Below are 25,749 nucleotides of genomic sequence, written 5' to 3' on the forward strand. Positions count from 1 at the left end.
TTTTGCATTCTGCCATATTACTTTTCCAACAGATGTCTGAGTCATGAAAGTCCCCCCATTACTACCACTCTTGTGTTTGGTATATTTCTATTGTTTGATCTAGAAATGCCTCATCCACCTTCTCTTCCTGATTTATTGATCTGAAATAGACCCATATCATGACATCAATCCAATTTTTCCCCTTTTATCTTTACCCAAAGACTTTCAACTGGTCTGCCTCTCACCTCCTTCTGGACCTCAGAACAAGTGCATATATTCTTGATGTATACTGCGATACTTCCTCACTTTTTCCCCTGTCCATCCTTCCTGATCCCCTGTATACCAATGTTCTGGTAATGAGAACATGATCTTATGTTGATTCTTATATGCCAGAAAAGAATGCTGGTACCTTGAACAATGGGGGAAAAAGAAAGGCGTGTAACTGACTTCAGCTCTGGCTGGCAAAGCAACAAGTCACAAGGCAGCAAGTGGCCAAGAAAGTGGTTAAAATCATTTATAGTATCATAACATAGTTAACATGTTGAGAAAGGTGCACTGAATGAAGGCCACTGTGCCAGACTTTAATTGAAAATTAAAGTGATTTCATTTATCTGTCATATAATGTATGTACTAATTTGATTTTCCCCATTTCCCCAACCTAGGGAGGTTATGGAATCTCCATCACTGGGGATTTTTAAGAGCAGGTTGGACAAACACCTGTCAGGGATGGTCTAGATCAGTGGTTCTCAAAGCCGGTCTTCTGCTTGTTCAGGGAAAGCCCCTGGTGGGCTGGGCCAGTTTGTTTACCTGCCACATCTGCAGGTTTGGCCGATCGTGGCTCCCACTGGCTGCGGTTCACCGCTCCAGGCCAATGTGGGCTGCGGGAAGGGCAGCCAGCACATCCCTTGGCCCGCACCGCTTCCCACAGCCCCCATTGGCCTGGAGCGGCAAACCGTGGCCAGTGGGAGCTGCGATCGGCTGAACCTGTGGATGCAGCAGGTAAACAAACTGGCCTGCCCCGTCAGGGGCTTTCCCTGAACAAGCAGCGGACTGGCTTTGAGAACCACTGGTCTAGATAATACTTATTCCTGCCTTGAGTGCAGGGGGCTGGACTAGGTGACCTTTTGAGGTCCCTTCCAGTTCTGTGGTTCTATGATTATTATCAGCTACCCTTGTTATACTGTAGCTGTGTAGCATTTGCTTCTCTAGTTTGATTTACTGCTCGAAACTGGCAATTTGTTACAATTTTTTTAGAACTGTCTTGAGCTTTCATATTTAGAACCACTTTTATGTGACAAGGTTAGAGTACAATGGAATTCAAGTTGTCTGTGCCTTTGACTTAGTACATCATATAACACCAAATATTAACATGGTTATTTAAATACTGTGCTTACAGGAGACCAGCATATCGGATAACCTTTTCTTGTTATTCAGAGACTGTATTACTTCCTAGTACAATTTTGTCATTTACTTTAAACTACTGGAAAAGATGCACAGGTGTGTAATATTTAGGTTCAAGTAAATGAAATGGAAACATTTAGATCCATGTGGGCTACTGCTCTTTACTTTGTGTTAAAAGACTATTTGGCTATTTATTTGTTCAAATGAGAGGTTTAATGAAAGCAGTTAATTAAATGGCTTGCTTAGACAGATTTTTGCTAAAAACAGCAAAAGCTAAAGAAGAATAATCTGGTAGATTTGCAAATGGCTCTTGCCAAGATCCCTGTAAGTAATATACTAATTTTTTTTTGCTTGCTGTTTTTATTATGCTGACAATAAATTGGCAATAGGAGCCTTTTTTATTTCAAGAACAAGGATGTTTAGGCCTTCTTTTGTAGATGTCCTCTAGAACCATGCAATGAAACTCAATACCTTTTACTTATTTCCCTAGATACTCTAATCCCTCCCCGCTTTACGAGTATCTTTGGCTGTTCTTCCCTTTTGTATCCACAGCAACATGAATCCCCACAGGAATTATTTGCTTCTAAATTGCAGGTGCACTTGTGTAATGTTTCATTGGTTTCAGCTTTTGAAGACTTTTTCACAAAATGGTGACCTCTCCTTTTACAGCACTTGATGTTGGGCATTTTTTATATACATTAAAAGCATATAAGCCACTCTGTTTCCTAATATACAGTAACTGTTTGTCAGTGTCTATTGTTTTTCAGTTATCAGGAGCTTGCTTTTAGACCGGCAGTGAGGAACTAGAGCCAGAATGTATGAACCATTCTTTTATCGGCATATAAATAAAACTATATAAAAAGAACCCCAAATGTATTGATGGAAAGTATAATGATACTCAGCAGTGTCATTGGCCAGAATTTTCAAACCTGGCTGCTTATGCATAAATCTGTATCCAAGCTCCTGATTTTCATAGATGTTGAGCACCTGCAGCCTGCATTGACTTGTCAGGCTAATTATATTTATGTGCCTATATATGGATTTAAGAGCCCAACTTTTGGTGCACTGGGTAAAATTTTCCAAAGCACCTTTGTCACTTAGGCATTTTTGAAAATGGGATTTATGCACCTACGTTACTGAGAGCCAGTTTTTTAACGCTATTTAGGTCCTTATAGCTGCAAATAAGGGCCTAACAGGATTTTCACAAACATCTATCTGCATCTTTAGGTGCCTAAATACCTTTAAAAATCTGGCCCTTTGGCTCTTTTGGAAATGTCACCCACAGACTTGAACATTTTGGCCACTAAATTTATGAAAATGACATAATTTCCATTATTGGGGGGGTTCATAATTTGGCTAGAAGAGATACTTTGGACTCTTGACATACAAAATCTTATTTTAGATATTTAAAAAGATGTATTTTACTATTCAGTGTTAAAGAAGGGCAAGTAGTACAAAAATGTTCACTGCGTTTTCATACTTTCTATATGACCCTATAATTTAAAAATAGCCTTCTATTTAAAATGGCATTGTTCATATTATTAGTGTGATAAATAAACTCCTTTTGGAACACAGAAATTGCCATGTTGGATCTCTCTAGCGGTCAGTCTAGTCCGACCTCCTGGTCTGGTCTCCAGCTATGAATTTGTCAGTTCTTAGCTAATGCCTGCAGCGTGGACAAGAGCTGGCATCTGGTCTGCCAGTGTAACAGTTACACCCCTGTGATGTTCCTCACCGTCTTCTCTAGTATTGCCCAACTTAAATGTTTTTGTGTCTTCTGCTAATTTTGATATCTCATTCTTCACCTCCTTTTTGAGATAATTATGAATATGTTAAACTACACCAGTCCTAGTAGTGAATCTTGTGGCACTCCACTGCTAACCCTTTAACATGTTGAAAACTGGCCATTAATTTCTACTCTGTTTTCTGTCTCTTAGCCAGTTTCTCATCTAAGGAAGTACCTTACCGCTATGAATACTTCCTTTGATTTCTGTTTGTGAGGGATTTTGTAAAAAGTTGTTTTGATAAACTAAGGGTGGTATTTTCAAAAGCACTCAGCATTAACTTTGCTCCCATGAAAGTCAGTGGAGTACATTGACATAAATGAGAGCAGAGTTAAGCCAATGCTTGAGCACTTTTGAAAATGCCAACCAAAATAATTTCAAGTGGTTCTCCCTTACCTTTTTGCTGACATGCTCAAAAATTTCTAATAAATTCAAGAGGCACAATTTTCCTTTACAGAATGCAGGCTGCTTTACCCCTTGTTGTATCTTCTTTTTCTAGGTGTTTTAGAATTCTACTTGTAATTATTCTTTCAACCAAATTATCTGATAATGGGGTAACGCTGACTGGTCTCCAATTCCTATTTTTGTATTTAAAAAATAATTAAAATATCAAAGAATATGAAGTTCTAAACATGGGACAACATGTCAACTACTTATTGTAAGGGCTTTCACTGTGCAATTATGTTTTATTATATGCACAGGAAGCGACACCTAACATTAAGACTGCCCAACACACCCCATCATAAGACCTGGTTTTCTGTTGCTTATAATTAGGGCTCCGTGTCTGTAATGGAGGTTGCGGAAGTCACGGATTCTGCAGCGTGACATCTGCAGTAACCAGCATGGCTGACCCCAGGGCCGCCCAAGCAGCTAGCCCCGGGGCCAGCTACTCCAGCGGCTTGGTTACAGCCACACCGGCCGCTACTGGAGTGGCTCCACAGCCGGCTGCTCGGGGAGCCCCACAGCTGACCGCAACGGACAGTGCTGGAGCTGCTCTGACAGCAGCCGCACTGGCTGCTACTCGGGCGGTCCCTGGGCAGGGACTGTACAAGCAGCTGCCGGTGTGGCTGGCCCCAGGGATGGAGGAAGCAGTCACAGCTCGGTGGCCCCCGGCAGCGGTCCCATGGACGGCCGGAGCAGCAGCGGGGAGGCGGGCGGTGCAACCGCTGCTAGGATGGCCCCCGGCAGCTGGTGCCATTGGCCCCGCTCCCTGGGGCAATCCCCCAGAGCAGTGGCCCCCACCGGGTCTTCCCCCAGCAGAGGGTCCCCAGAACAACAGCCTCCTGGCTAAAATTTAGTCTGGGGTATTTATAGTACAAATCATGGGCAGGTCTCAGGCCGTGATTTTTTGTTTATTGCCCATGACCTGTCCATATCTTTTATTTAAAATACCCATGACTAAATTGTAGCCTTACTTATAACTTTGCAAAACTTTAACCATCTGTGTTGAGATTTTTTGTTCATTTTCTCTGCCTCAGGCTGAATTATTCTAGAAAGTTTCTACAAAAAGAGTTCAACCTTTTCTTAGTACAAGGTTATAGAAAAATACTTTGTTTTCTCATGTTAATGAAGTAGTTGTAAGAAATTATTTTAGATCCTCTAGTGTCTTCATGCCTGGGAGAAGGGTTTTCCAATTTGGCAGGGAGCCTTCCTAGTGTCAGGGATTTGCCTTTCATTGTTCTTGAGAAAAAATGCCCAAATTTGACCAGATTATCAGGCTTTGTAAAATCTCAGTTTGCACATGCTTGTTAGAATATGGAGGCTAGAATCTCTGAAGTTTCTATCTGTACTGAGCATGCTCCAGCCCTTCATATCTTCTAAGTGTGACTGGACTATAGTATGGTCCATTCTGGTCAATTTCATGGTCATAGGATTTAAAAAATCATAAGTTTCATGATTTCAGCTATTTCAATCTGAAGTTTCACAGCATTGTAATTGTAGGGTCCTGACCCAAAAAGGAGTTGGGGGGAGTCGCAAGGTTATTGGGTGGGGCAGTGTTGTAGTACGGCTACCCTTACTTCTGAGCTGCTGCTGGCAGTGGTGCTGCCTTCAGAGCTGGGCAGCTGGAGAGTGACGGCTGCTGGTCGGGATCCCCGGTCGCTGCCAACAGTAGCGCAGAAGTAAGGATGGCACGGTATGGTACTGGCACCCTTAGTTCTGTGCTGCTGCCTGCAAAGCTGAGCCCTCAGTCAGCAGCCCCCACTCTCCAGCCACCCAGCTCTGAAGGCAGCAGCGCAGAAGTAAGGGTGGCATGGTATAGTATTAGCACCCTCCCTTCTGCGCTGCTGCTGGCAGGGCGCTGCCTTCAGAGCTGGGCTCCCAGGTGACAGCTGCCACTCTCCGGCCACCCAGCTCTGAAGGCAGCTCAGAAGTAAGGATGGCAATACTGCAAACCCCCTAAAATAACCTTGCAACCCCCCTGCAATTCCCTTTGGGTCAGGACTCCCAATTTGAGAAACGCATGGCTTCCCCCCTGTGAAATCTGTATAGTATAGAGTAAAAGCACACAAAAGACCAGATTTCACAGGGGAGAAACCAGATTTCACGATCCATGATGCATTTTTCAGGGCCATGAATTTGGTAGGGCCCCAACTATAGGAAGAGGATGACTATTTCATGATTAAGTTGAATGCTACCCTGGAGAATTGGATACTATCTTGACCTCTGCCACAGAGTTCCTGTGTGATGCTAGGCAAGTCACTTAAACCGAAATGTTCAAAGTTGCCCAACATTAGACAGCTGGGGGAAGATTTGCAGAAGTGCTGAGCTCTGACACCTGCAGCCAGACTCAATTAGAACTGTGCTTTTAACATATTAAGTGCTATAAAAATGGTGTAAAAGTATTCTGAAAATTCAGGTCCCAAGTATCTCCAATTGGGCACCAAAATTGGTGAACTTTTTTGACAATTTCGGCTTTAATCTCTCTCTGCTTCAGTTCCCAGTCTCTAAAATGGGGATAAAAAAAACACCCAATCTCACAAAGGTGTTGTAAAGATAAATTATGTAATGTTTGTGAAGCACTTGGATGTTATGGTTAGAACATCCTAGAAATGTTGAGGAGGAAATTAATAATATTTTATTCAGTGCAGTGTTGGAATGGATAATAAGGCCTTGGGCCACACAGTGAGGATGAAAAGAAATATTAAATAACTACGCATTTACTGATGAGCTGGGTTTCCTGTAGAAAAAATAATATGGGATCATGTAATTAAAGACTGTATCAGAGTGAGAGGGAAAGTTAAGTTTCACAAGCAACCTTAAAATTGTCATTTCCTGACTATTGAGTGCCTGACTTCTTTTAGTGTAATTTAGTATGTACATTGAGTAGCACTCAAGATTGGAGCCCCTATTGTGCTAGGTGCTGTACAGCATCCATGAAGAAATGGTCCCTCCCCCAAAGTGCTTACAATCAGAGATAACAAGTGATGTATGAAGGGGGCAGAGGGACAGATTTATACACTGAAACATCAGAAATTTGTATATCAGTTTCCAGTTATTGTCCTGATAACTGTATGTAAATTGTTAAGTATCTGAATATTATGGATCTTTACGATTAATGGTATTCATTCACACTCACACCCACAGTAGCAGCTCCAAATGCATATGGCATACTGTATGTTTTAAAATGCAGATGAATGGATTGGGTCTGATTTTCATTTACACTAAAGCCACTTTAGAACACACTGTGAGTATAAAGCGGCCTTAAAGTGGGAGAAAATTACATTTATACCCACTTTAAGGATCTTTTGCACTGCTGTGTAAAATTACTTTTGTGTAAATGAAAATCAGGTCTATAATCTGTATAAATATATGCACTCTGTTACATTCAGGTTATTTATTACATTGTGCCCAAAGTATGCATGGAGATTTATAGTAGATGATCCATAATCCAGAATTAAACTATTAATATGCATTTATAGAGTGGCAGCCATAACCTTGAAATTCTTTGGTTTAAGTATGACCTTTCACTTTGTTTGAATATATTTTTTTAAATGTATGAATAACAAATTAACATTAGTAGATAAAAAGCATACCATTTCCTTGTAGCACTTATATCTATCCATATTTAAGTTGTACAAAGCCTTGAAGATTATAAGGCTTAATCATTCATAATATTTATTTGTTTTTAAATGTCAGATCTAGGTTACTTTAATATATTGTCAGAGCCCACGTTGTTAATTAAAATGCAGTGGGACAAATTCTCTTGATATGTGCCAAAAAGCACATGCAATTGAGAAAATGGCAGAATCTCCTGGTGCTTAGATTCTGGCCCACTCAAATGAATTGCTCTGTGGAACCTGATGCAGATGGCATTGAAAAATCTGCTGTTCCATTGACGAACCCTCCTAGTTCCAAGAAATCCATTACAGGCAGTGGATATAGTCTCCTTGTTGTCAGGAATCCATTACAGGAAGTGGCTAGAGTATTGCAGGCCACGGGGCTCTCTCATGCCACAGTGGCCTCACTGTCCAGCTATCTTCCTTTGGTGGCTGAGCCACAAACAGCACTGACAAAGTCGGGCTAGCCTTATTTCAACAGTCCCACCAGCAGGACTGCTTCCTACCTTTGTCACATGTCATGTGATGGCACGTTGGGAGGAACCGGTTACTCAGGAAAACACTATATCCTGCTTTGGGCAGTGCTCAGCAGGCATGTGATTCTGGTCTAAGCATAACCTGCACACTGTTGCTAAGGCTCTGTCATTTTCCTAGCATGTACCCAACAAGCCAAGTGAAAGCAGTAATTGTAGCTGTCCACTGATATTCATCAGCTGTCTGAATAACTGCACATTTCCAGCATGCATTGTGTCTGTCTGAACATGCGCTTTGGCCCCAATTCTGCAAACCACTGAAGCACATGTCTAAATCCATTCCTATTCAGCAAAGCATTTGAAATCAATGGAAGTCGAATGTGTGCTTAAAGTTAACGTTGCTTTGCTTAAACAAGGGCTTTATTTCTGCTTTGCCTTCTCTTCACTTTCATTATCTTAACTTTGCATGGATGTGGTGAGCCATATGTTTACTAGAGAGACAGAAAGATATAGCCATGTTTAAACTCCCACATGAAGATAACACAAGGGTCTTCCTTCTACCGTTGCTGTCTGTCAGCAATGAACAACTTTATTTTTCGTGTTATTCCCAGAAGTGAAGCCTCTGAAGGGTTCCACCAGTGGCATAGCCAGGTGGAGAAAACAGGGGGAGCGGAGATAAAAAAAAAAAAAGGCGCCACCCGCTTGTACTCACGCAGCGGCGCTCTGGGTCTTCAGGGGCAGGTCGAAATGCCGAAAAGCTGCCGAAGACCGGAGAGAGTGAAGGACCCGGAGCGTCGCCTGACCCATAGCTACGCTACTGGGTTCCACTTGAGGGTCTGATGCAGGAATGTCAGCCAGGCCCTGCTTACGAAAACATCTGCTGAATCTTAACCTTATCAAAGAATTTGAATTAGCGATCCAGATTGTGGCTGGCACTAATGCAGCTCTACAGTGATTAAAGGGGGAGTAAGATCATCTTCACTTACCAACATGGCCTCCCCAAAACTTGGGTTCAGATGTGAGGGGAAGAACAGGAACTGCACCCCTGAGAAGGTGGGCAAGGAAGGGGTGGAGAGGGGCAGGGAGTGGACACAGCTCCATCCCCTCCACAGTGCCAGCAGGTAAAGCTGAACTGGCATGAGTGAAAGCAATCTGCACCTAGTGACATGTATAACTTTCCAAGGGAAGGGAGGATCAGAGAAGGAATTCTAACTCTATAGAGCTTTGTTTTCCCCAGAAAATTAGGTGATGGGGGTGGGAGCACTAACTAGAGAAGCTGCAGCGACTGGCCTGCTATTAACATTCAGGGTTGACAAGGACTATTGTGTTTAACATCATGCCAGCTACTACAGCTAGCCAACGCTATGTCAAACACAACAGTCCTCCTCTACTCAGAGTGCTAAGTCATGTTTAACACTGTTCATTACTATGACTCGTCAAGGCCATTTTCTAACACAACCTAATTTGCAAGTGAAGGCAAGGCCTGAGTCAATTCCTGCCATACTTCTTGATACTCAAGTAATTGAGCAAAGGCTCAGTCTAGCTCTAGGATGACTTTCAAGTTAAGTGGTGACTGAGGTAATTTATGCCATATAGATCTACGGGGACAGATCATAATGATTTTTATTTTATTTCTTATCTGTATTATGATGTAGCCCAGAGATTCCCAATCAGATTCAGGGCCCCATTGTGCTGGATTCTGTACAGCTAAACCAAACTTCTCAGGAATAGACTGGGAAACCCTGTTGAATGTAAACACTAATTATAACAGTACGTTTTAGCAAAATCAAATTACAAGTATACCTAACTGAACTTCATCAAACTCATGTTGATCTATGTTTTGCATTTTGTTTTTACTTCTTTAGTCCGCACCTGAAATTTAACAATCTGACCCTGATTTCAACTCATGGGCTTCCAGGAAAAAATCCACCAGGCTCTACGAACAGAGGATTTTTAATTGACAGGTTTGATTTAATTTCTAAATATTTGTGATAGTTTCAAAGGAAAATATAAAACGTGATCTTTTTTTTGTGAATTTGTAGTACAATTCAGCATACACAGGTACAGAAATGTGTATTTTCCTCAAGTCTTAGTGCTCATAATAAGAAACTAAAATACAAACATAATCAGAAAAACTCTCCAGGTCCAGGTCCAGTTCTGTTATGAGTCTCAATCTAGATGTGCTTTCTCAAAGGCATTCTCCACGTCTCCTGTCTCCCGAGCAACCACGCCTTGTGGATGTATGTATCTGTACCTACAAATGATGGAAAGCCATGTCACAGAGATTAATTTTGCATGGAGTTCAGAACATCATGAAGTATTGATCATTTTTACCTCTTGCCAGAAGAAATTCCACTGCCAGAGCCTTTTCCTGCTACCACCCACTGCCAGAGCCTTTCAGTGCCATGTATAGTGACACACTGCAGTGTGGACACAGCCTACCTTTCACTAGGGCATGTGGCTACATGTACCCTACACACCCCCATAAGTGTAGGCAACACTTTAGGTCTTTGTCTTCAGGGAGTATGTCAGTCTAATGCTAGGTGCCAGCCCAACTAATAGGACAAGACAAAGGCAAAGAAGATTTGAATTTAATAGATAAACCACATCCCTACATATATGTTTCATACGTAAACAAATATTTCCAGTGACATTTACAAAATACCTACATTTATAGAAAATTGTAGTTCATGACTGTCTAACCAGAGCTAGTTGTTTAATTTGAAAATAGATAGATAATGGATATGAATTAATTTAATTAAGGAGCAGCTGAAAATTAAAACGATCTTTGGTGGGATTTTCAGAAGCTTCTAAGTGATTTTGGAACACAAGTCTCACTGACTGCCAATGATATTTGTGCTTCTAAATCACACATGTGCTTTTCCAAATCCTACCTCTCTTTATTATTCACTTTATGGAAAGTCCTTCCTCTTCCCTTCTTCCTGTTTGTTTATTTCTGTCTCTTATTTGTGTCCTGTCTGAACTTATGGCCAGATTTTCAAGAGCATTGATTGTCCAAAACTCTCATCAAAGTAAATGGCAGATGTGGATGCTGAGCACCTCTGAAAATCTGGACATTGGATCACAGAGCTTGTCAGGGCATGGAAGCACTTTTACTTGTTTCTGTGAAGCATGTATCCCATTTCTGGGTACTCTAATAACAATAATAATTAATAATCATTAGCAATCAGCCCTGTGTTTTGAATATGAATATTTATAAATATGAATGTTTATATTTAATATTCATCTTTAATATGAATATAAAATATGACCGTATTGGTACAAACAATAATCATTGTTACTACTTTGTTCCTTTTCAATTTTCTCTGTTATTGTTTATAATGCCAAAGAACTTAGGGGTTCAAACTTGATCAGGATCCCATATTTTTTAGTCAAGCTGTGTTTGGGACCTGCTCCATAGCTCACTGCAGTGGAATAACTCTCATTGGATTTATATTGGGCCTCTTACCACTATCCACCAAATAAGAAATAAAGTGGTGCTTGAGCCACTCACTGCTGATGAGCTTGGTTTGCTAAATGAAATATTTTATTCCTGGCGGCAGTGACTACAGCTCACAGAATGAGTGAGTTCCAGGCTTTGCACATTGCTTCACAAGGATAAAGGAGTGCTGCAGATTGGTCCTAGATTCTTTTTAAATGTGGCATCTGCATTCCATCTTAATCATTCAGTTACCTTGCCAACATTTTCTGATGTATATTTCCCCATAAAGACCTTACTTCACAAACTTGATGGTAAAAGGTCTATGACTTCTATCTAGACCATCCATTCAGCTTTCTATTTCATTCAAAAGCCACTGTAATTTGAATCTTCAGGGTCCGTCCCTCCATGGACCTGTAAACAGCTTGTCTTTACGAGTAGCACAAACCTCTAGAAGAACCTTGTGGAGTTTTTAATAGATGATTTTCCCTCTTCTGGTGTGAGGATCTGGGTTCAATCCAGACCAGTAAGGTGTTCTGTCACCACCTGTCCTGTAGCCCTGGGTGCCTTTGTACCGTGCAGCTTTGGTTCAGAGCCCTGATACCAACAGTCTGATCATTACCACACTGATCTCACCCTGGCTTCCACCAACTTGGTTGCTCCTTGCATGGTAACACCAACACCCTTCCAGTCCCAAGTTCTCCCCAAACAACGTCTTTCTCTGCAGTGCTCAGCCTCTCTGACTGTAGCACTCACAAAATCTTAACAAGTTCACTGCTCCTTTAAAGTGACAGTACACCGCAGTTTATTAACTTAACTGGGTTTGACAAACTTTCCACTTCAAACAAAGCACTGAGTTGGTTTATAGGTAAAGTAAAACAAGTTTATTAACAAAACGACATAGGTTTAAGTGATACCAAGCAGAAAGAATAACGATAAAAATGGTTATCAACAAAGTAAAATGCATTTTTAAGACTGAAACTTAACTTAATTCGTTATAGTTCTTGTTCAAGATACTTTCCCTACTTAAAGTAAATTCTCCAGCATGACTGGTTTTTCCAGCCAGGATCAACCCTTACAGATTCAAAGAGCTGGCTTCTTTGTTCCCTAGAGATGGATAACTTAGAGGTTCAATCTCCCTCTCTTTGTAGTCCCGCAAACCTCTGAAATGTATTCTTCTATAGGGTCTCCCCATATAAAGTTCCTTTCCCCTGCTGGGTGTGGACACCATGCTGTCTGATTCAGACTCCATGCTGGTTCCTCCCCCTGTTGATTTTTACAATGCAAATGATCTCTTCCTGCAACTTCCGATACAAATGAATAGCCCACTGAATTTGACCGTGCCTGGTTTGAGGTGTTGACCTCTTTCCTTTGTCTGGAGAAAACCTGTTTATGAACTCCTGCTAACATGCCTGGTTTAAACACAGTTTAGTCACATATTTCCAGCATATCTATAAAGTTTTTTGTGGGTTAACCATACAGACCTCACACAAGAATATAAATAATCCACTGAATGCATCCAGTGAAGTGAGCTGTAGCTCACGAAACCTTATGCTCAAATAAATTTGTTAGTCTCTAAGGTGCCACAAGTACTCCTTTTCTTTTTGCGAATAATCAGAGAGTTATTAGTTTTCCAATTATGTATTACATGCCACCTTTTGAGTAAATATCATGACAACTGGCATTGTGGTGCTCTTAGGGTCACATCTGGGTTTTTGTAAGGGAAGTATCAAGACTCAGAGGATTTGAAGAGCAGCCAGCCATGTGGCGTTCTCTACATACTTCCACAAAGCACTATTGCAAAGACTCAGCTCTGTGCAATAATTCAGATTATTATAGTTTCCAGGTTGAAAATGCTTTCTCCCTGGTCTCCTAGATATTTTGTGGGAATAGGTCTACAGATTATCTGTTGTTTAGGTATTTTATCGTCATATATGAGAGAGAAAAACAATTTGGGGCAGAGTGTTTTTCTTCACACCAGTCTGTAAAGCGGTGAGCACACTGTTAGTGTAATATAGTTGAGTTTTAAATGAATTTTGGGATTGCTTATAATTTGAATGCATAAGGGTGCTAAAGAGGCTCTGTTTCTTTCTGGTTTTGCTAGAAAGATCCCTTTGTAAACAACAGCTTCTAAATTTTTGATACCCTCTCTAGAAAATACTGGACAATCACATACCTATTTAAGGAGGCTAGATTTAAAACAGGCAATAATCCCCCTCCCCCATGGACTTTGGTGCAGCAAAAATAGATCTTGGCCAATATTTTCAAAAGCAACCAGTGATTTGGGGTGCCTACCTTTAAACACCTTAAAAAGGTCTTATTTTCAGAAAATACACAGCACCCACTCACTGAAAATCAGAATCCTTTAAGATGTCTCAGCTGGACATCAAAAATTGAGGCAATGAAAATCACGGGTCACTTTTGAATATCTTGATCAAGCTTATCACCATTATCTTCAGTTTATACCTTCTGTCAGACTTTTGTAACAGTACTAAAGGCAATGGTGTTACACAGGTTTAACTGAGGGCAGAAGTTGACCTACAAAATTTTAATTACTGAGATAGTGTGTGAGCCAGAAAGAACCAGCTTTGCTTTCAGAACCCAGACTGAGTTTGCGTGCCTGACTGTTAGGGGTGGGGGAATAGTAAAATTAGCAAATTTGATATGGAGTCATTGAGACAAAATAAATGGGGCATCCCGAGAGGAGAACCACCTTTTAAGATCTCAGCACTAGGATGAATGTCTGTTGGTAGTCTCCCATCTTCCAAAATAGATGAATTTCTATATACAAATGTCATCTGTGGCACCAAAATCCTGTTTCCAAAAGAGTTTTAGGAGGTTGTCGCATTCACTTTCATTGAGACTTAGGCTCCTAAGGGCCAGATTTTCAAAGGGAGTTAGGTGCCTAACCTGCTTAGGTGCTATTGAAAATCCCATTAGGCATTTATCTACATCTTTAGCTGCCTACACACCTTTAAAAATCTGTCCCTGAGTGCCTCATTCACTTTTGAAAATGGGATTAAGGCTCCTACATAACTGGTACTTTTAAAAATTGTATCTAAAGTACAGGTTTTAGCATTCACAGTGTAATTGGGCCATCAGTCTTTATGAAAACCTTGAACAAAATTAATAAATATGACACTTGCTAAGAGTTAGGATAGAAGAAGTGAGTCTGTCTGAACAAAACAACTGAGTAATCCGAGGCCTCTTTCCTCACTTACCACCAAACATGCCAGGGTAAAAAACGGCTCTGTGGCTGCAATTGCTAATTGGAAGAGGGCTTTGTTTATAGAAGAATTGCACATAAACTGTTCTTTGTTGCACTGTATATAAATTAATTGGTTTCAAAATTCCTCTCTCCTTAAGGGTTGGGAATGAATTGCTTGTCAGTCAGTCCCTGTGTTTATGAGGATTATCAGACATACCCTTACGAGAGAGAGAGAGAGAGAGAGATTTTCATTTGCTTGCTAATTTCTTCCTTTTAGTGCATATGATAATCTCCCTCTCCCTCCTGTGAATGGCATCTCTTTGCTTGCTTCATACAGCATTTTGAAGGTTTCTTTAATGTCATTACAATGTTTTTCATCCTTACCATTTTGGAGGAGCTCATCTGGAGAGGGAAAGCAGAAGAGCAGATCTGATGATATCTCTGCCCTTTACTGGCATTTCTGCTGTAGTAGCCGTCTTTGTAGTTGTAAACACTTTCCGAGCAGGGCTCGGTAAGACAGTAGTTATACTAGTGGTTAGTGGTCTCACCATAGCTATTACTGGTGGAGCTGAACTAGTGGTAGCAAAAGTGGGACTATTTTAGCAAAAGAGCATTTCGTAGAGAGAGCCAAAGAGAGGAAATTATCAGGTAAGAAAAACAGTTTCTTTTACAGGTGCAAAACTGCACTGTGCATCAGACTGCAAATTTGAAGCATGGTAAAGTATATATTTGACTTATTTTTAAACTCTATTGTAGTATGGCCTGACATTGGGAGAAATTATTTGGTTTTAACAGGAACTTGTCAGTTTGTACCTGAGAGTTTCATAATGAATAATCTCTCACTATAGGCCTTAGTAAGCTCACAGCAAGACAACCACTTGAACCACTAGGGGACTTCAACCAACTCACCAGATGTCTAATTAATGCCTGCTGTCAGCTGCTAAAATGTCACTTATAGATATTCTTTCTTCACAGCCACTGTTTTAATGATAAAGATTATGCATTGATGTCACTTTGTTCCTGGGTTAATGTTGTGGTTGATAAAATGACTGGCATAGACCGAGCTGCCAAACATGTAGTGGTTTCCAAAGGAAAAAAAGTGCCATACGACCACCTTGTTCTCTGTACTGGGCAGCAATGCCAGGTAAGATTGTGCACATAGTGAATAAATGAACATTTGATGTTTACAGTGATTAACAATTAATATGTTTGTGGAGAGTGTCACAGTTCAGGGCAGCTGCACCCGTATTTTCCCCCCTGATGGTTCAGCAAGGGTGGTCGCTTTAGACTCTCAGCTTTTCAGCAGTCACCTCTCTTGTGTGGGGACCCACATCTCTCTCCTTGTCTGGGGTTTTTCCAGGCTGCATAGTTCCCTGGCTACACTGTGAGTTGCAAGCCAGGTGGTTTAAACGGCCAGTGTCTGTATGTTGCTTTCTCCTGAGGGACTATAAACAGCGTAATTGCCCACTGTCAGGTATCACCCAGCTCTTTCTAAGCAAGGACATTATTCTTATGAGGAAAGCATTACAGAGAAAACGTATTAAAATAATAAAACAACCTACAGGCACGCTACTAAGCTTACATCAGATCACCTCCAACACCAACAAGGGCTCTGGCAGATGATCAGTCCATTAAACCCCACCAAGCAGTGGTTACAAATTCATAACAGCTTCAGCTCGGAACAATCACCCTTATGAGTCTGTTAGTTCCTCCTTTATACAGTTTGGGCCTTTGATCTTGGGATCCTGGGAACAGGTAATCGGCAGACAACTGCCTTGTCCTCATGGTATACCTTCAATGGGCTGGGCTTTTGCAAAACTGGAGGTGGGGGTGAGGATGGAATTTGCATTTCCCCCTAGATATCTCCCAGGAAATCCACTTTACATATATTGTCCCAAAAGATCATTCTTGTTTGCTGCATTGTCCAATATAATCCTTTGGTCATCCAGGCCCTGCAATGATACATTGCCTTTGCATTTAGTACAATAGACTCCAAAGATGGTTAAACTTTATTCAGGAAGGTTTATCACAGGGTAATGCAGGAAATTGTCTTATCTGTCACAGTGAGGACAGGAGCAGAGAAGTCCACAGCAAGTCTGTTACCAAAGGCCAACAGCTGCAGGTCTGTTACCCTATAAAAGGACTTAGGTTTCATCCAACAGTCCTTAATGGAAAACTGTTGTTGAATTCCCTGGGAATTGTGCTTGAATAAGGCCTGCAGAATTAGGTATTACTACCATGACTTTTGGTAAGGGGTAAGATTTTTGACCAAAATAGTTAAATTGATACAACCTCTAATGGGGACATATTTACATAGCTATAAAGGTACTTTATTCCGGTATAGTTTATTCCACCTCCTGTATGGGAATAAGCTATACTGGTATAAGCACATTTATATCCATGTAACTGCATCATCACTGGGGGGTTGTATTGCTTTAACTGTACCAATATAGTTAAAGTGTCTTGCCTACACCAAAAAATTGTATCAATATTACCAAAACCTTCCACCAGTGATCGCATGAGTGGGAGCAGTCGGATGAACAAGGTTCTGGCAGCTCGCAGCCTTTTTGCTACCGTGACAATCAAGCCTGCTGCAAAGCAGGTGTAGTTAATACAACAGTAAAAGTAGGTCCAGCCATGGAAACCTTATCTGTATTAGGGCTATGCCCCGCTAAACCCCTGGTAGCGCTGGTAGGAATTTTTTTGTAAAAACCACCAGCATACACAAGGCTTGAGAGAATTTCAGCTGAACATAATAATATTCCTAAATCCACACAGGCATATATTACAGTAACAAATATTTTCTTTAAGCATAAAATGAAATATATTTCTATTGGAAATGTAGATTCTGTTTGTTATGCAGTGAAGTCATACAGCATTTACTTTACTGGCCAGAGCCTTAGCATAGGAGAGAAGGGGAGCCGTCCGGGGCCATTTCTCAAGCTGCAGAGGTTTTGGCCTCAGTGTAAGCTGAAGCAGTGCTGGGGCAGCTCTAAATTACTACACCTGGCTGTGGTCCCTAATGGGGAGAATTGCAGAATGAGGCTGAGCTCTGCTCTCTCCCTGACACATGCCGCTTTGTGGGTGGCTGGGCTGCTTTCAGTTTTGTACCGTTAATGGGGTTCTGCTCTCAACAGTGACTCTAGAAAGGGCATTGTGGAGTTCCATGTTTATTGTGCCTATGACTTCCATATTAAATGTGCTCAGATATAAATAAAATGATGCTATCTGTCAGCCCTGCATACACAGCTTGGACTCGGACAGCCACATTGGGTTCTTTTTCTTGTGTATCATCACAAGGCAATAAGATTCTAAAACCAAGTTGTGTCCTCTGTGACACATGTGCAGCTGCATTGCCTTCAATGAGTTTACGCCAGTAACTAATTGGCTTTTATGTAAAACCCATCAGAAACCTATTTTTGTCACTAAAATCAGCAGATGTGACTGAATATGTTTTTTAGCCTTTTTTATAGCACTTGTCCCCGTAGTCACAAATTTAATGTTAATCTTCAGCCCCCAAGTGAGATCAGGAATGGACACCACGAACAGAGCTCTTAAGTAAAAAGGTACCATTTTTACGTAGTTGCTTTTCAGAGTAGAACGTCGCTTTGAACAGCTAAATATGTTCACAGTTCGACAGATGGACTAAAAAGTTAAACCAAAATGCATCCTGAACTTGTTTGGATCTCCCTATATAGCTTCTACAGTGTGAAAGAAATCTTTTGGAAGCACCCTACCACCTGCAAACATGTTGGGGACAGTAGCTAAGCTGGAGGAGAGAGAGAGAGAAAAATAAGGAGGGGAAGGGGAAATGCAGAATTTATCCGCCTTTGCTGTTAAAAAGCGCAAGATTTTTTAAAAGTTCAGATGCTAGGAAGAAGTATTTTATCATCCAATTTCTATTTTATTTACGTAGGGCTAGCTTTTGCCACACTTACGAGTTGTACCTTGGCAAGTAGTGGCATTGATTTCAATAGGTCTGCTGACTTAAGATCCTATTCACTATAAATGGGAGTGGCAGAATGTTTCCTTATTAGATAAATAAGACATGGAGATGCCACATCGGTGTTTCATGTGGCTAGATCACATGAAGCCCAGTGGCCAATGAGAGCATTGCTCTGAACAGTTCTTGCCCAATGCTTCAAAATCATAGTTGATTCTTCAATAAAATCATGGTTTAATTGCTTACTGTACTAGTAATGTTAAACCATTCAAATGTTCATGTAATTTTTATCTTACACACTCAAAAAAATTATAGCCTCCTCTCTCACACAGAATTGCGCCAATTTTAGAAATTTTAGTTTTGTTGTGAAAAGGAAAAAAGAGCTCGTTGTAGTTAAAATTTTGCTTGTTAAAATTGCTAACTGTACGTTAAACAAATAGTTACCAAGATGCTTTATCTGCATATTTATACAATTCTGGTAGCCAATTGTTGTGAAGTCCCTTTTAGTCTGTACATTATTCACATTTTTGTTGTTCATTTTTCTTATGTTCACTTCTTAACACCACTATTTTAAATGGACACTTAGGGTATGTCTACACTACGAAATTAGGTCGAATTTATAGAAGTCGTTTTTTTAGAAATCGGTTTTATATATTCGAGTGTGTGTGTCCCCACAGAAAATGCTCTAAGTGCATTAAGTGCATTAACTCGTCGGAGTGCTTCCACAGTACCGAGGCTAGAATCGACTTCCGTAGCGTTGCACTGTGGGTAGCTATCCCACAGTTCCCGCAGTCTCCGCTGCTCATTGGAATTCTGGGTTGAGCTCCCAATGCCTGATGGGGCTAAAACATTGTTGCGGGTGGTTCTGGGTACATATCATCAGGCCCCCGTTCCCTCCCTCCCTCCGTGAAAGCAAGGGCAGCAATCGTTTCGCTCCTTTTTTCCTGAGTTACCTGTGCAGACGCCATACCACGGTAAGCATGGAGCCTGCTCAGGTAACCGTCACCGTATGTCTCCTGGGTGCTGGCAGACGCGGTACTGCATTGCTACACAGCAGCAGCAACCCATTGCCTTGTGGCAGCAGACGGTGCAATAGGACTGGTAGCCGTCATCGTCATGTCCGAGGTGCTCCTGGTTGCCTCTGTGAGGTCGATCAGGAGCGCCTGGGCAGACATGGGCGCAGGGACTAAATTTGGAGTGACTTGATCAGGTCATTCTCTTTAGTCCTGCAGTCAGTCCTATTGAACCATCTTATGGTGAGCAGGCAGGTGATACGGATTGCTAGCAGTCCTATTGCATCATCTTCTGCCGGGCAGGCAAGAGATGAGGAGGCTAGCAGTCCTATTGTACCATCTTCTGCCCAGCAGCCATGAGATGTGGATGGCATGCAGTCCTTCTGCACCATCTGCTGCCAGCCAAAGATGTAAAAGATAGATGGAGTGTATCAAAACAAGAAATAGATCAGATTTGTTTTGTACTCATTTGCAAACCCCCCCTGTGCCCTCCCGTCTAGGGGACTCATTCCTCTAGGTCACACTTCAGTCACTCACAGAGAAGGTGCAGCAAGGTAAATCTAACCATGTATCAATCAGAGGCCAGACTAACCTCCTTGTTCCAATAAGAACAATAACTTAGGTGCACCATTTCTTATTGGAACCCTCCATGAAGTCCTGCCTGAAATACTCCTTGATGTAAAGCCACCCCCTTTGCTGATTTTAGCTCCCTGTAAGCCAACCCTGTAAGCCGTGTCGTCAGTCGCCCCTTCCTGCGTCAGAGCAATGGCAAACAATCGTGCATCTTAGTTGAGAGTGCTGTCCAGAGCAGTCACAATGGAGCACTCTGGGATAGCTCCCGGAGGCCAATACCGTCCAATTGTGTCCACAGTACCCCAAATTCGACCCGGCAAGGCCGATTTAAGCGCTAATCCACTTGTCAGGGGTGGAGTAAGGAAATAGATTTTAAGAGCCCTTTAAGTCGAAATAAAGGGCTTCATCGTGTGGACAGGTGCAGGTTTACATCGATTTAAAGCTGCTAAATTTGACCTAAAGTCCTAGTGTAGACCAGGGCTTATTAAGAGTTGCGGGAGTTCAACAACTATGGATTTCCCCTACAGCCAGTTCCTGTCAGTATCTGTTTCTGGATCATCAGAGCACACCTGGCTTGAACAGGGTGACATGAGATTCAAATTCTATTTTTTCCCATGCCATTCTTGATCATCTTCTTTACTTTTAAACCCCTAAGGCTGTTCAGTTGCAATTGCAAGATTCTTGTGGAACTTTTTAACATTCATCTTCCTCTCATTTATGAAAACTGGCTGTGATGCTTTGCATACTGATCATTGTATATAACTCATTACAAAAAGCAATAACCATGAAATGAAACATAGTTTAATACCATTGCCAGCAATTTTGCTGTTTAGCAGAATGTTTCCACAAAAGTGATAGTCATAAATAACTCATGTCATTTTTTTGGTGAAACCCTTTCAGTGTTTCAAGAGGTATTTTTGAAAATATTGTTATAAACAATGGCCCAGATCCTGTTGTTTACCCGAGCTGTTCTTGTACAAGAGCAAAGGAAGGGGGATCAAAGGTAGCTTTTAGCATTCTTCATACTGGGACTGACCTAGACTCTGGTTCTAATTTATGCCCTGCTGTCCGCAGTGTCAAGAGAGTGTTTTGGCATTCTGGGATAATCAGGTTATAGAGAAAATCCAAGATACATCTTCTTTCAGCTACACTCCCTATGCTGGAGATCAGGAGAGTGGTGGCGTGGAACTAATATTCCTCTGCCACCCCAGTTTTCTCCTACAGTGGAAGAATCCTCTGATAGCTGAACTCACAGGCTGTCCAGCTACTCTGCACAGCCAGAGCAGGGCAAAGCATGAAGAGCATGCCCCGAGATGGGAGCCAATAACAATTGTGGTAAAGGACAATTCCTGTAAAATGGAGAATTGAGGGGTTTTTGTCATTTCCGTTTTTAATTGACTGTTTGAAGATAAATTTAAGCATATGATGTGTGCTGCATTTTGTGTGTGCACTTGCATATACACATAGCAAAAAAAAATGGTTAATCCTTGTAGGTTCTTCAAAATCCTGCATTGCTTCACAGATCCTGCAAGGAACAGAAAATTAGATATAGTAACACTCATCTGTTCTCTTTATGACCAGTGACTTGTTGATTACAAATTATATGTCCAAAAAGAATCAAACTTTTACAGGGCTAGCATTTTTTATATGGTCAGATACTTTGTGTCATTGCTATTCAAAGTCTCAGTTAACAGTTATATGTGCATTATATTTATGTCAGGTTCCATGTCCCACTGGAGCAGAGATCAGTAAACTTTGGACTAACAAGGAAATCATACACCGCTGTAAACAAAGATATACTGGTGAAGTTCCGACCAATCTCTTTAATCTCTCTGATGATCAAGAGTGCTTAAAGGCAGGGCATTGGTTAAAAGAAAACTTTATCAATTCACACGGTAAGGATTTTAGTGTAAACATGTACATTTTCAGAAATGAATTTAGGCTTATTGTTTCTCCTTTTCCAATGTATAATTAGTGCCTAATTAATTCTAACAAAATCTTTCATCTGCCAAGCTTTGTTTTCCATATTAATTTACAATTTGTTGTTATTTTTGGGTATCCAGCATATTTTCCTAGGAAAAATGGCTTGAGATTACTTAATTATCTATAATTATTATATGACACAAAATGAATGTCCTAAAAGCAAAGCCTGGCTAGAATAATTAACTAATTAAAGAATAATTTAATTAGTAAACATGTTTTGCAATTATATAGGAAAATATGTAGATCTGGAAAGCGCTATGGAGAAAAAAATTAGCATGGATATTTTTTCAAACACTATTGTCTCTGTGTTGAATATCATTGTTAGTTACAGCCCTCAGACAGAATTGCCTGTGTACTATATTTTCTGTTAAACTATACAAGTCACACATTTGTGTGAATCTCTATATCCATCATCATATTTCTGTTGTCTCAAACTATCTTCAGTAGATCCTCCATTTATTGCTCACAAGCTATTAAAATTAGACTAAAATACACCTTATATCTTCTTTGAGAGCCTCTTACATTTCACATACATGGTGCTGAGTTCAGTTTGTGTATGCAACAGAAAATATGTGGGATCCTCACGCCTTACTCTACAGAAAAAGAAATAAAATGGGCTCACATTATAGCTCTTCCGAGTTTCTGATCAGAACTAATATATAGCTAGGAGGAGGAAATGTATCTTTAGAGATAGGTATTCTAGCTGATGGTTACAACTGGATTTCCATAAAGGTGTAGTCTAGCCCAGTGGTTCTCAACGAGAGGTTCGGGGGGCCCTAGGGGGCCATCAAAAGGTTTCAGGGGGTCCATCAAGCAGGGCCAGCATCAGACGCACTGGGGCCCAGGGCAGAAAGCTGAAGCCCCACCACCCGGGGCTGAAGCCAAAGCTTGAGCAGCTTAGCTTCATGGGGCTCTCTGTGGCTTGTGGCCGCAAGCAGTTCCCCTGTTTGCTACCCCCTAATGCCAACCCTGGCTTTTATATGCAGAAAATCAGTTATTGTGACACAGGTGGGCCGTGGAGGCTTTATAGCATGCTGGGGGGCCTCAGAAAGAAAAAGGTTGCTAACGCCTGGTCTAGCGTTCATCTACTCACTTTCAACTGAGAGCATAATTAAAAAATGATGGTGACAGTGTATGGTCTACAAAAGTGCACGTCCTACTTAATAGGCCTTTAAGGAGATTGTCAGAGTGCTAGAACTTTTTATTCCTCCTCCAACTCCTGCCCTATGATCTAAAAGTGTAGGTCCTGGATCTGATCTATGCTATCATTCATATAGTCTCACAAATAAATTTTCCACTCGCAGCAGCTTGGCCCAAAATGTGTAAATAAAACATCTTTGCATCTATGTTTCGTCAATACTAAACCCTAAGGTACACGTTTTTGTCTGGTTTCCAGCTGATATACACACCTGCATTTGTATGTAAATTGGGGTGTTAGCTTTCTGTCTACACACTATGCATACACACAGTTGCTGAATTTACCCATACAGTAAATGTGTAAATGGCGCAGTAATGTTGTGAATACACCAACTGAAGGCTTTAGGATATTTGGGTTTAAATACCTTGACAATATATGCTTCTTAAGTATAAAATTTTATATCAGGTAAGTTTGAGTGCTGATTTATTTTGTGATTACTCCCGCCTTTTATTTTAGTTTGATGGCTGTGGTGTTTTGTTCTGATGACAGGATGGATATCTTAATGAGATACTGATCTCGTCTTTAATTATAAGTTTAATCCAAAAGTGCACAGTTACATCAGTTAAAGTTTCTTTCTTAGCAGAGCCATAGTGAGCAGGACACATGGTGCTTTTTCCCCTCACACTACCTCTTTGGCTCCTCCTTCCCTTTCTCCATCTTCCATCTTCCTCCTTTGTTTTGTGTCCCTCTTCTTGCTTCTACATATACTTCCCCTATGTTCCTGTCCCCTCTGCCGTCTCCCTTTCACTGCCCTTGTTCTGTCCCCTCTCCATTTATATCCCTTATAGATCTTGTTCTTTCATACCTCATCTCAGCAGTATACAAGATACCTGCTCTCTGGGGAAAAAAAATCAATTTTTCACCAGCTAACCTATTTGGGAGACAGTCTGATAAGTGACTGGGTCAGGGTAGATTTGGGAGCAGAGAGCTTGCAAAGATTCAGCAATTGATTTGGACATTTATCAGCTGTCTTCAGGCCATACTGTCACTTCCATCTGGCTGACTGCAGCTTGTGGGCACCTCTGGTTTAATCTTATTTTTAACTTTTACTTTTCAACTTGGGAACCTTTCTAGAACTTTGTCATCTTTAAGAGAGAGTAATACAGTAGGTGATACATTTCCTTTATTCAGACTTGATTACTATAAACTGTTCTTCATCAGATTTCCAGTCGAAACCATTAATTCATTTTAAACTTTTTTTGGAATTCAGAGCTTTTCAGATAATGCTGGAAGTTAAAAAAAATTCGTATTAAGATACTACAGTGGGGAAAAATGGATTACCAGTGACATGCTACACTGATTTTTATTTCCAACCTATAGCATATGCACTTCATTTTTCCAGTTCAGAAAAATAATTCTTATTTCTTTGTATTATACAAATTATATGATGCATCCTTCTAATTCCAGTTATTTTCATGCTTCTTTCTAACTAATGCATTGTACTACTCATATTTTAGCTGTCCACTAACTTCATCTAATGAGGTTCCTTTTGTGGTTTCCAGCCTACTGTACCAGACAGATGCTTTGTTGCTTCTCATCTGGAGTAAATCATTGTAGCTCCACTGAAATCAATGCTATGCCAATTTACATTAGATGAGAATCTATACCAGCTGACATTTGTTCCTGACTTAAAATCCCAGGCCTCGATCCTATAACCAAAAGTGGGAGTTGAAGGATTGAGCCCCAGATCTTCAGTTTGTGACTTCACAGTAGGTTGCACTGGCAGTGATTATGAAATTACTAACCAAATATAACAAAAAGTTTTGTTTTCAAATAAATTCCATTCTTGGTTCATGAAGAAAATTGCTTCTTATTTTTTGAACTCTTAGACTGCTAGGTTGAGCAAAATGAATAGTTTTCCTTTAAGAGTATGTGAGGTCATGGGGGACAGATTTAAAAGGCATTTAGGTGCCTAAAAATGCAGATACATGCCTCATGGGACATTTGAAAGTTCCTAACCATGTCAGACACCAACTCCCATTTAAATTAATGGGATTTAGACTCATGTGTCTTTTGAGAAAATCATTCTAGGCACCTATCTGCACCTTTAGGTGCCTAAATACCTTTGCAAGTGTGGCCCACAGTTGTCTCTCTCTGAACCTGTTACTGATGGGGGGCTTTGTCTTATTCACAAAATGGTACCATCCATAATATTAACATTATAAGAGCACAACAGAAGACTGTCATCAAGTTCCATTCTGCTTTAAAGTGTGTTTCTATCCTAACAGGTAGCTTTGTAATAATGCCAGTGTGGAATTCTATATTCATTGCATCCCTCTGGTTTCTATATCAAATATGCTTCATTTGAAAGCATAAGATATTAACTCACCCTTATAGAGGGTGTGTAGTGAGGTTATACAGCTTTATGAGAGGAACTAATTTTGCCCTTCCATTCCCCTATTATTGGTGATGAAAAAAAGCCCATATTGACTCTCAGATGCATTCTGAGTTTGCAGGACTGGCAATTTGTGGGGTGGGGAAACATCCTTGTACTTTCAAATATTCTCAGTTTGCTATAGAGCCCAGGGAGATGCAATAAATATGTAACTTTTTACTGTAGAACCTCACTTTAGAATTGTCAAGGTTCCTTCCCCACTCTGAACTCTAGGGTACAGATGTGGGGACCTGCATGAAAGACCCCCTAAGCTTATTCTTACCAGCTTAGGTTAAAACTTCCCCAAGGTACAAACTTTTACC

The 25,749-nt window shown here is 40.8% G+C and overlaps 1 protein-coding gene across 2 annotated transcripts in view; it reads left to right on the forward strand.

Moving 5' to 3' along the window:
* The window catches only part of CFAP61 (cilia and flagella associated protein 61), a 209,698-nt gene that overhangs the window by 108,505 nt on the left and 75,444 nt on the right, over positions 1 to 25,749 (forward strand). For both annotated transcript variants that reach the window (XM_073339783.2, XM_073339782.2), the window contains exons 19-21: positions 9,561 to 9,659; positions 15,318 to 15,486; positions 21,592 to 21,766. In XM_073339783.2, coding sequence (XP_073195884.1) covers positions 9,561 to 9,659; positions 15,318 to 15,486; positions 21,592 to 21,766 — 443 coding nt within the window. The remainder of the gene's footprint in view (positions 1 to 9,560; positions 9,660 to 15,317; positions 15,487 to 21,591; positions 21,767 to 25,749) is intronic.

Source organism: Lepidochelys kempii, chromosome 3, assembly GCF_965140285.1.
Source record: "Lepidochelys kempii isolate rLepKem1 chromosome 3, rLepKem1.hap1, whole genome shotgun sequence".
NCBI classification, from domain to species: domain Eukaryota; kingdom Metazoa; phylum Chordata; order Testudines; family Cheloniidae; genus Lepidochelys; species Lepidochelys kempii.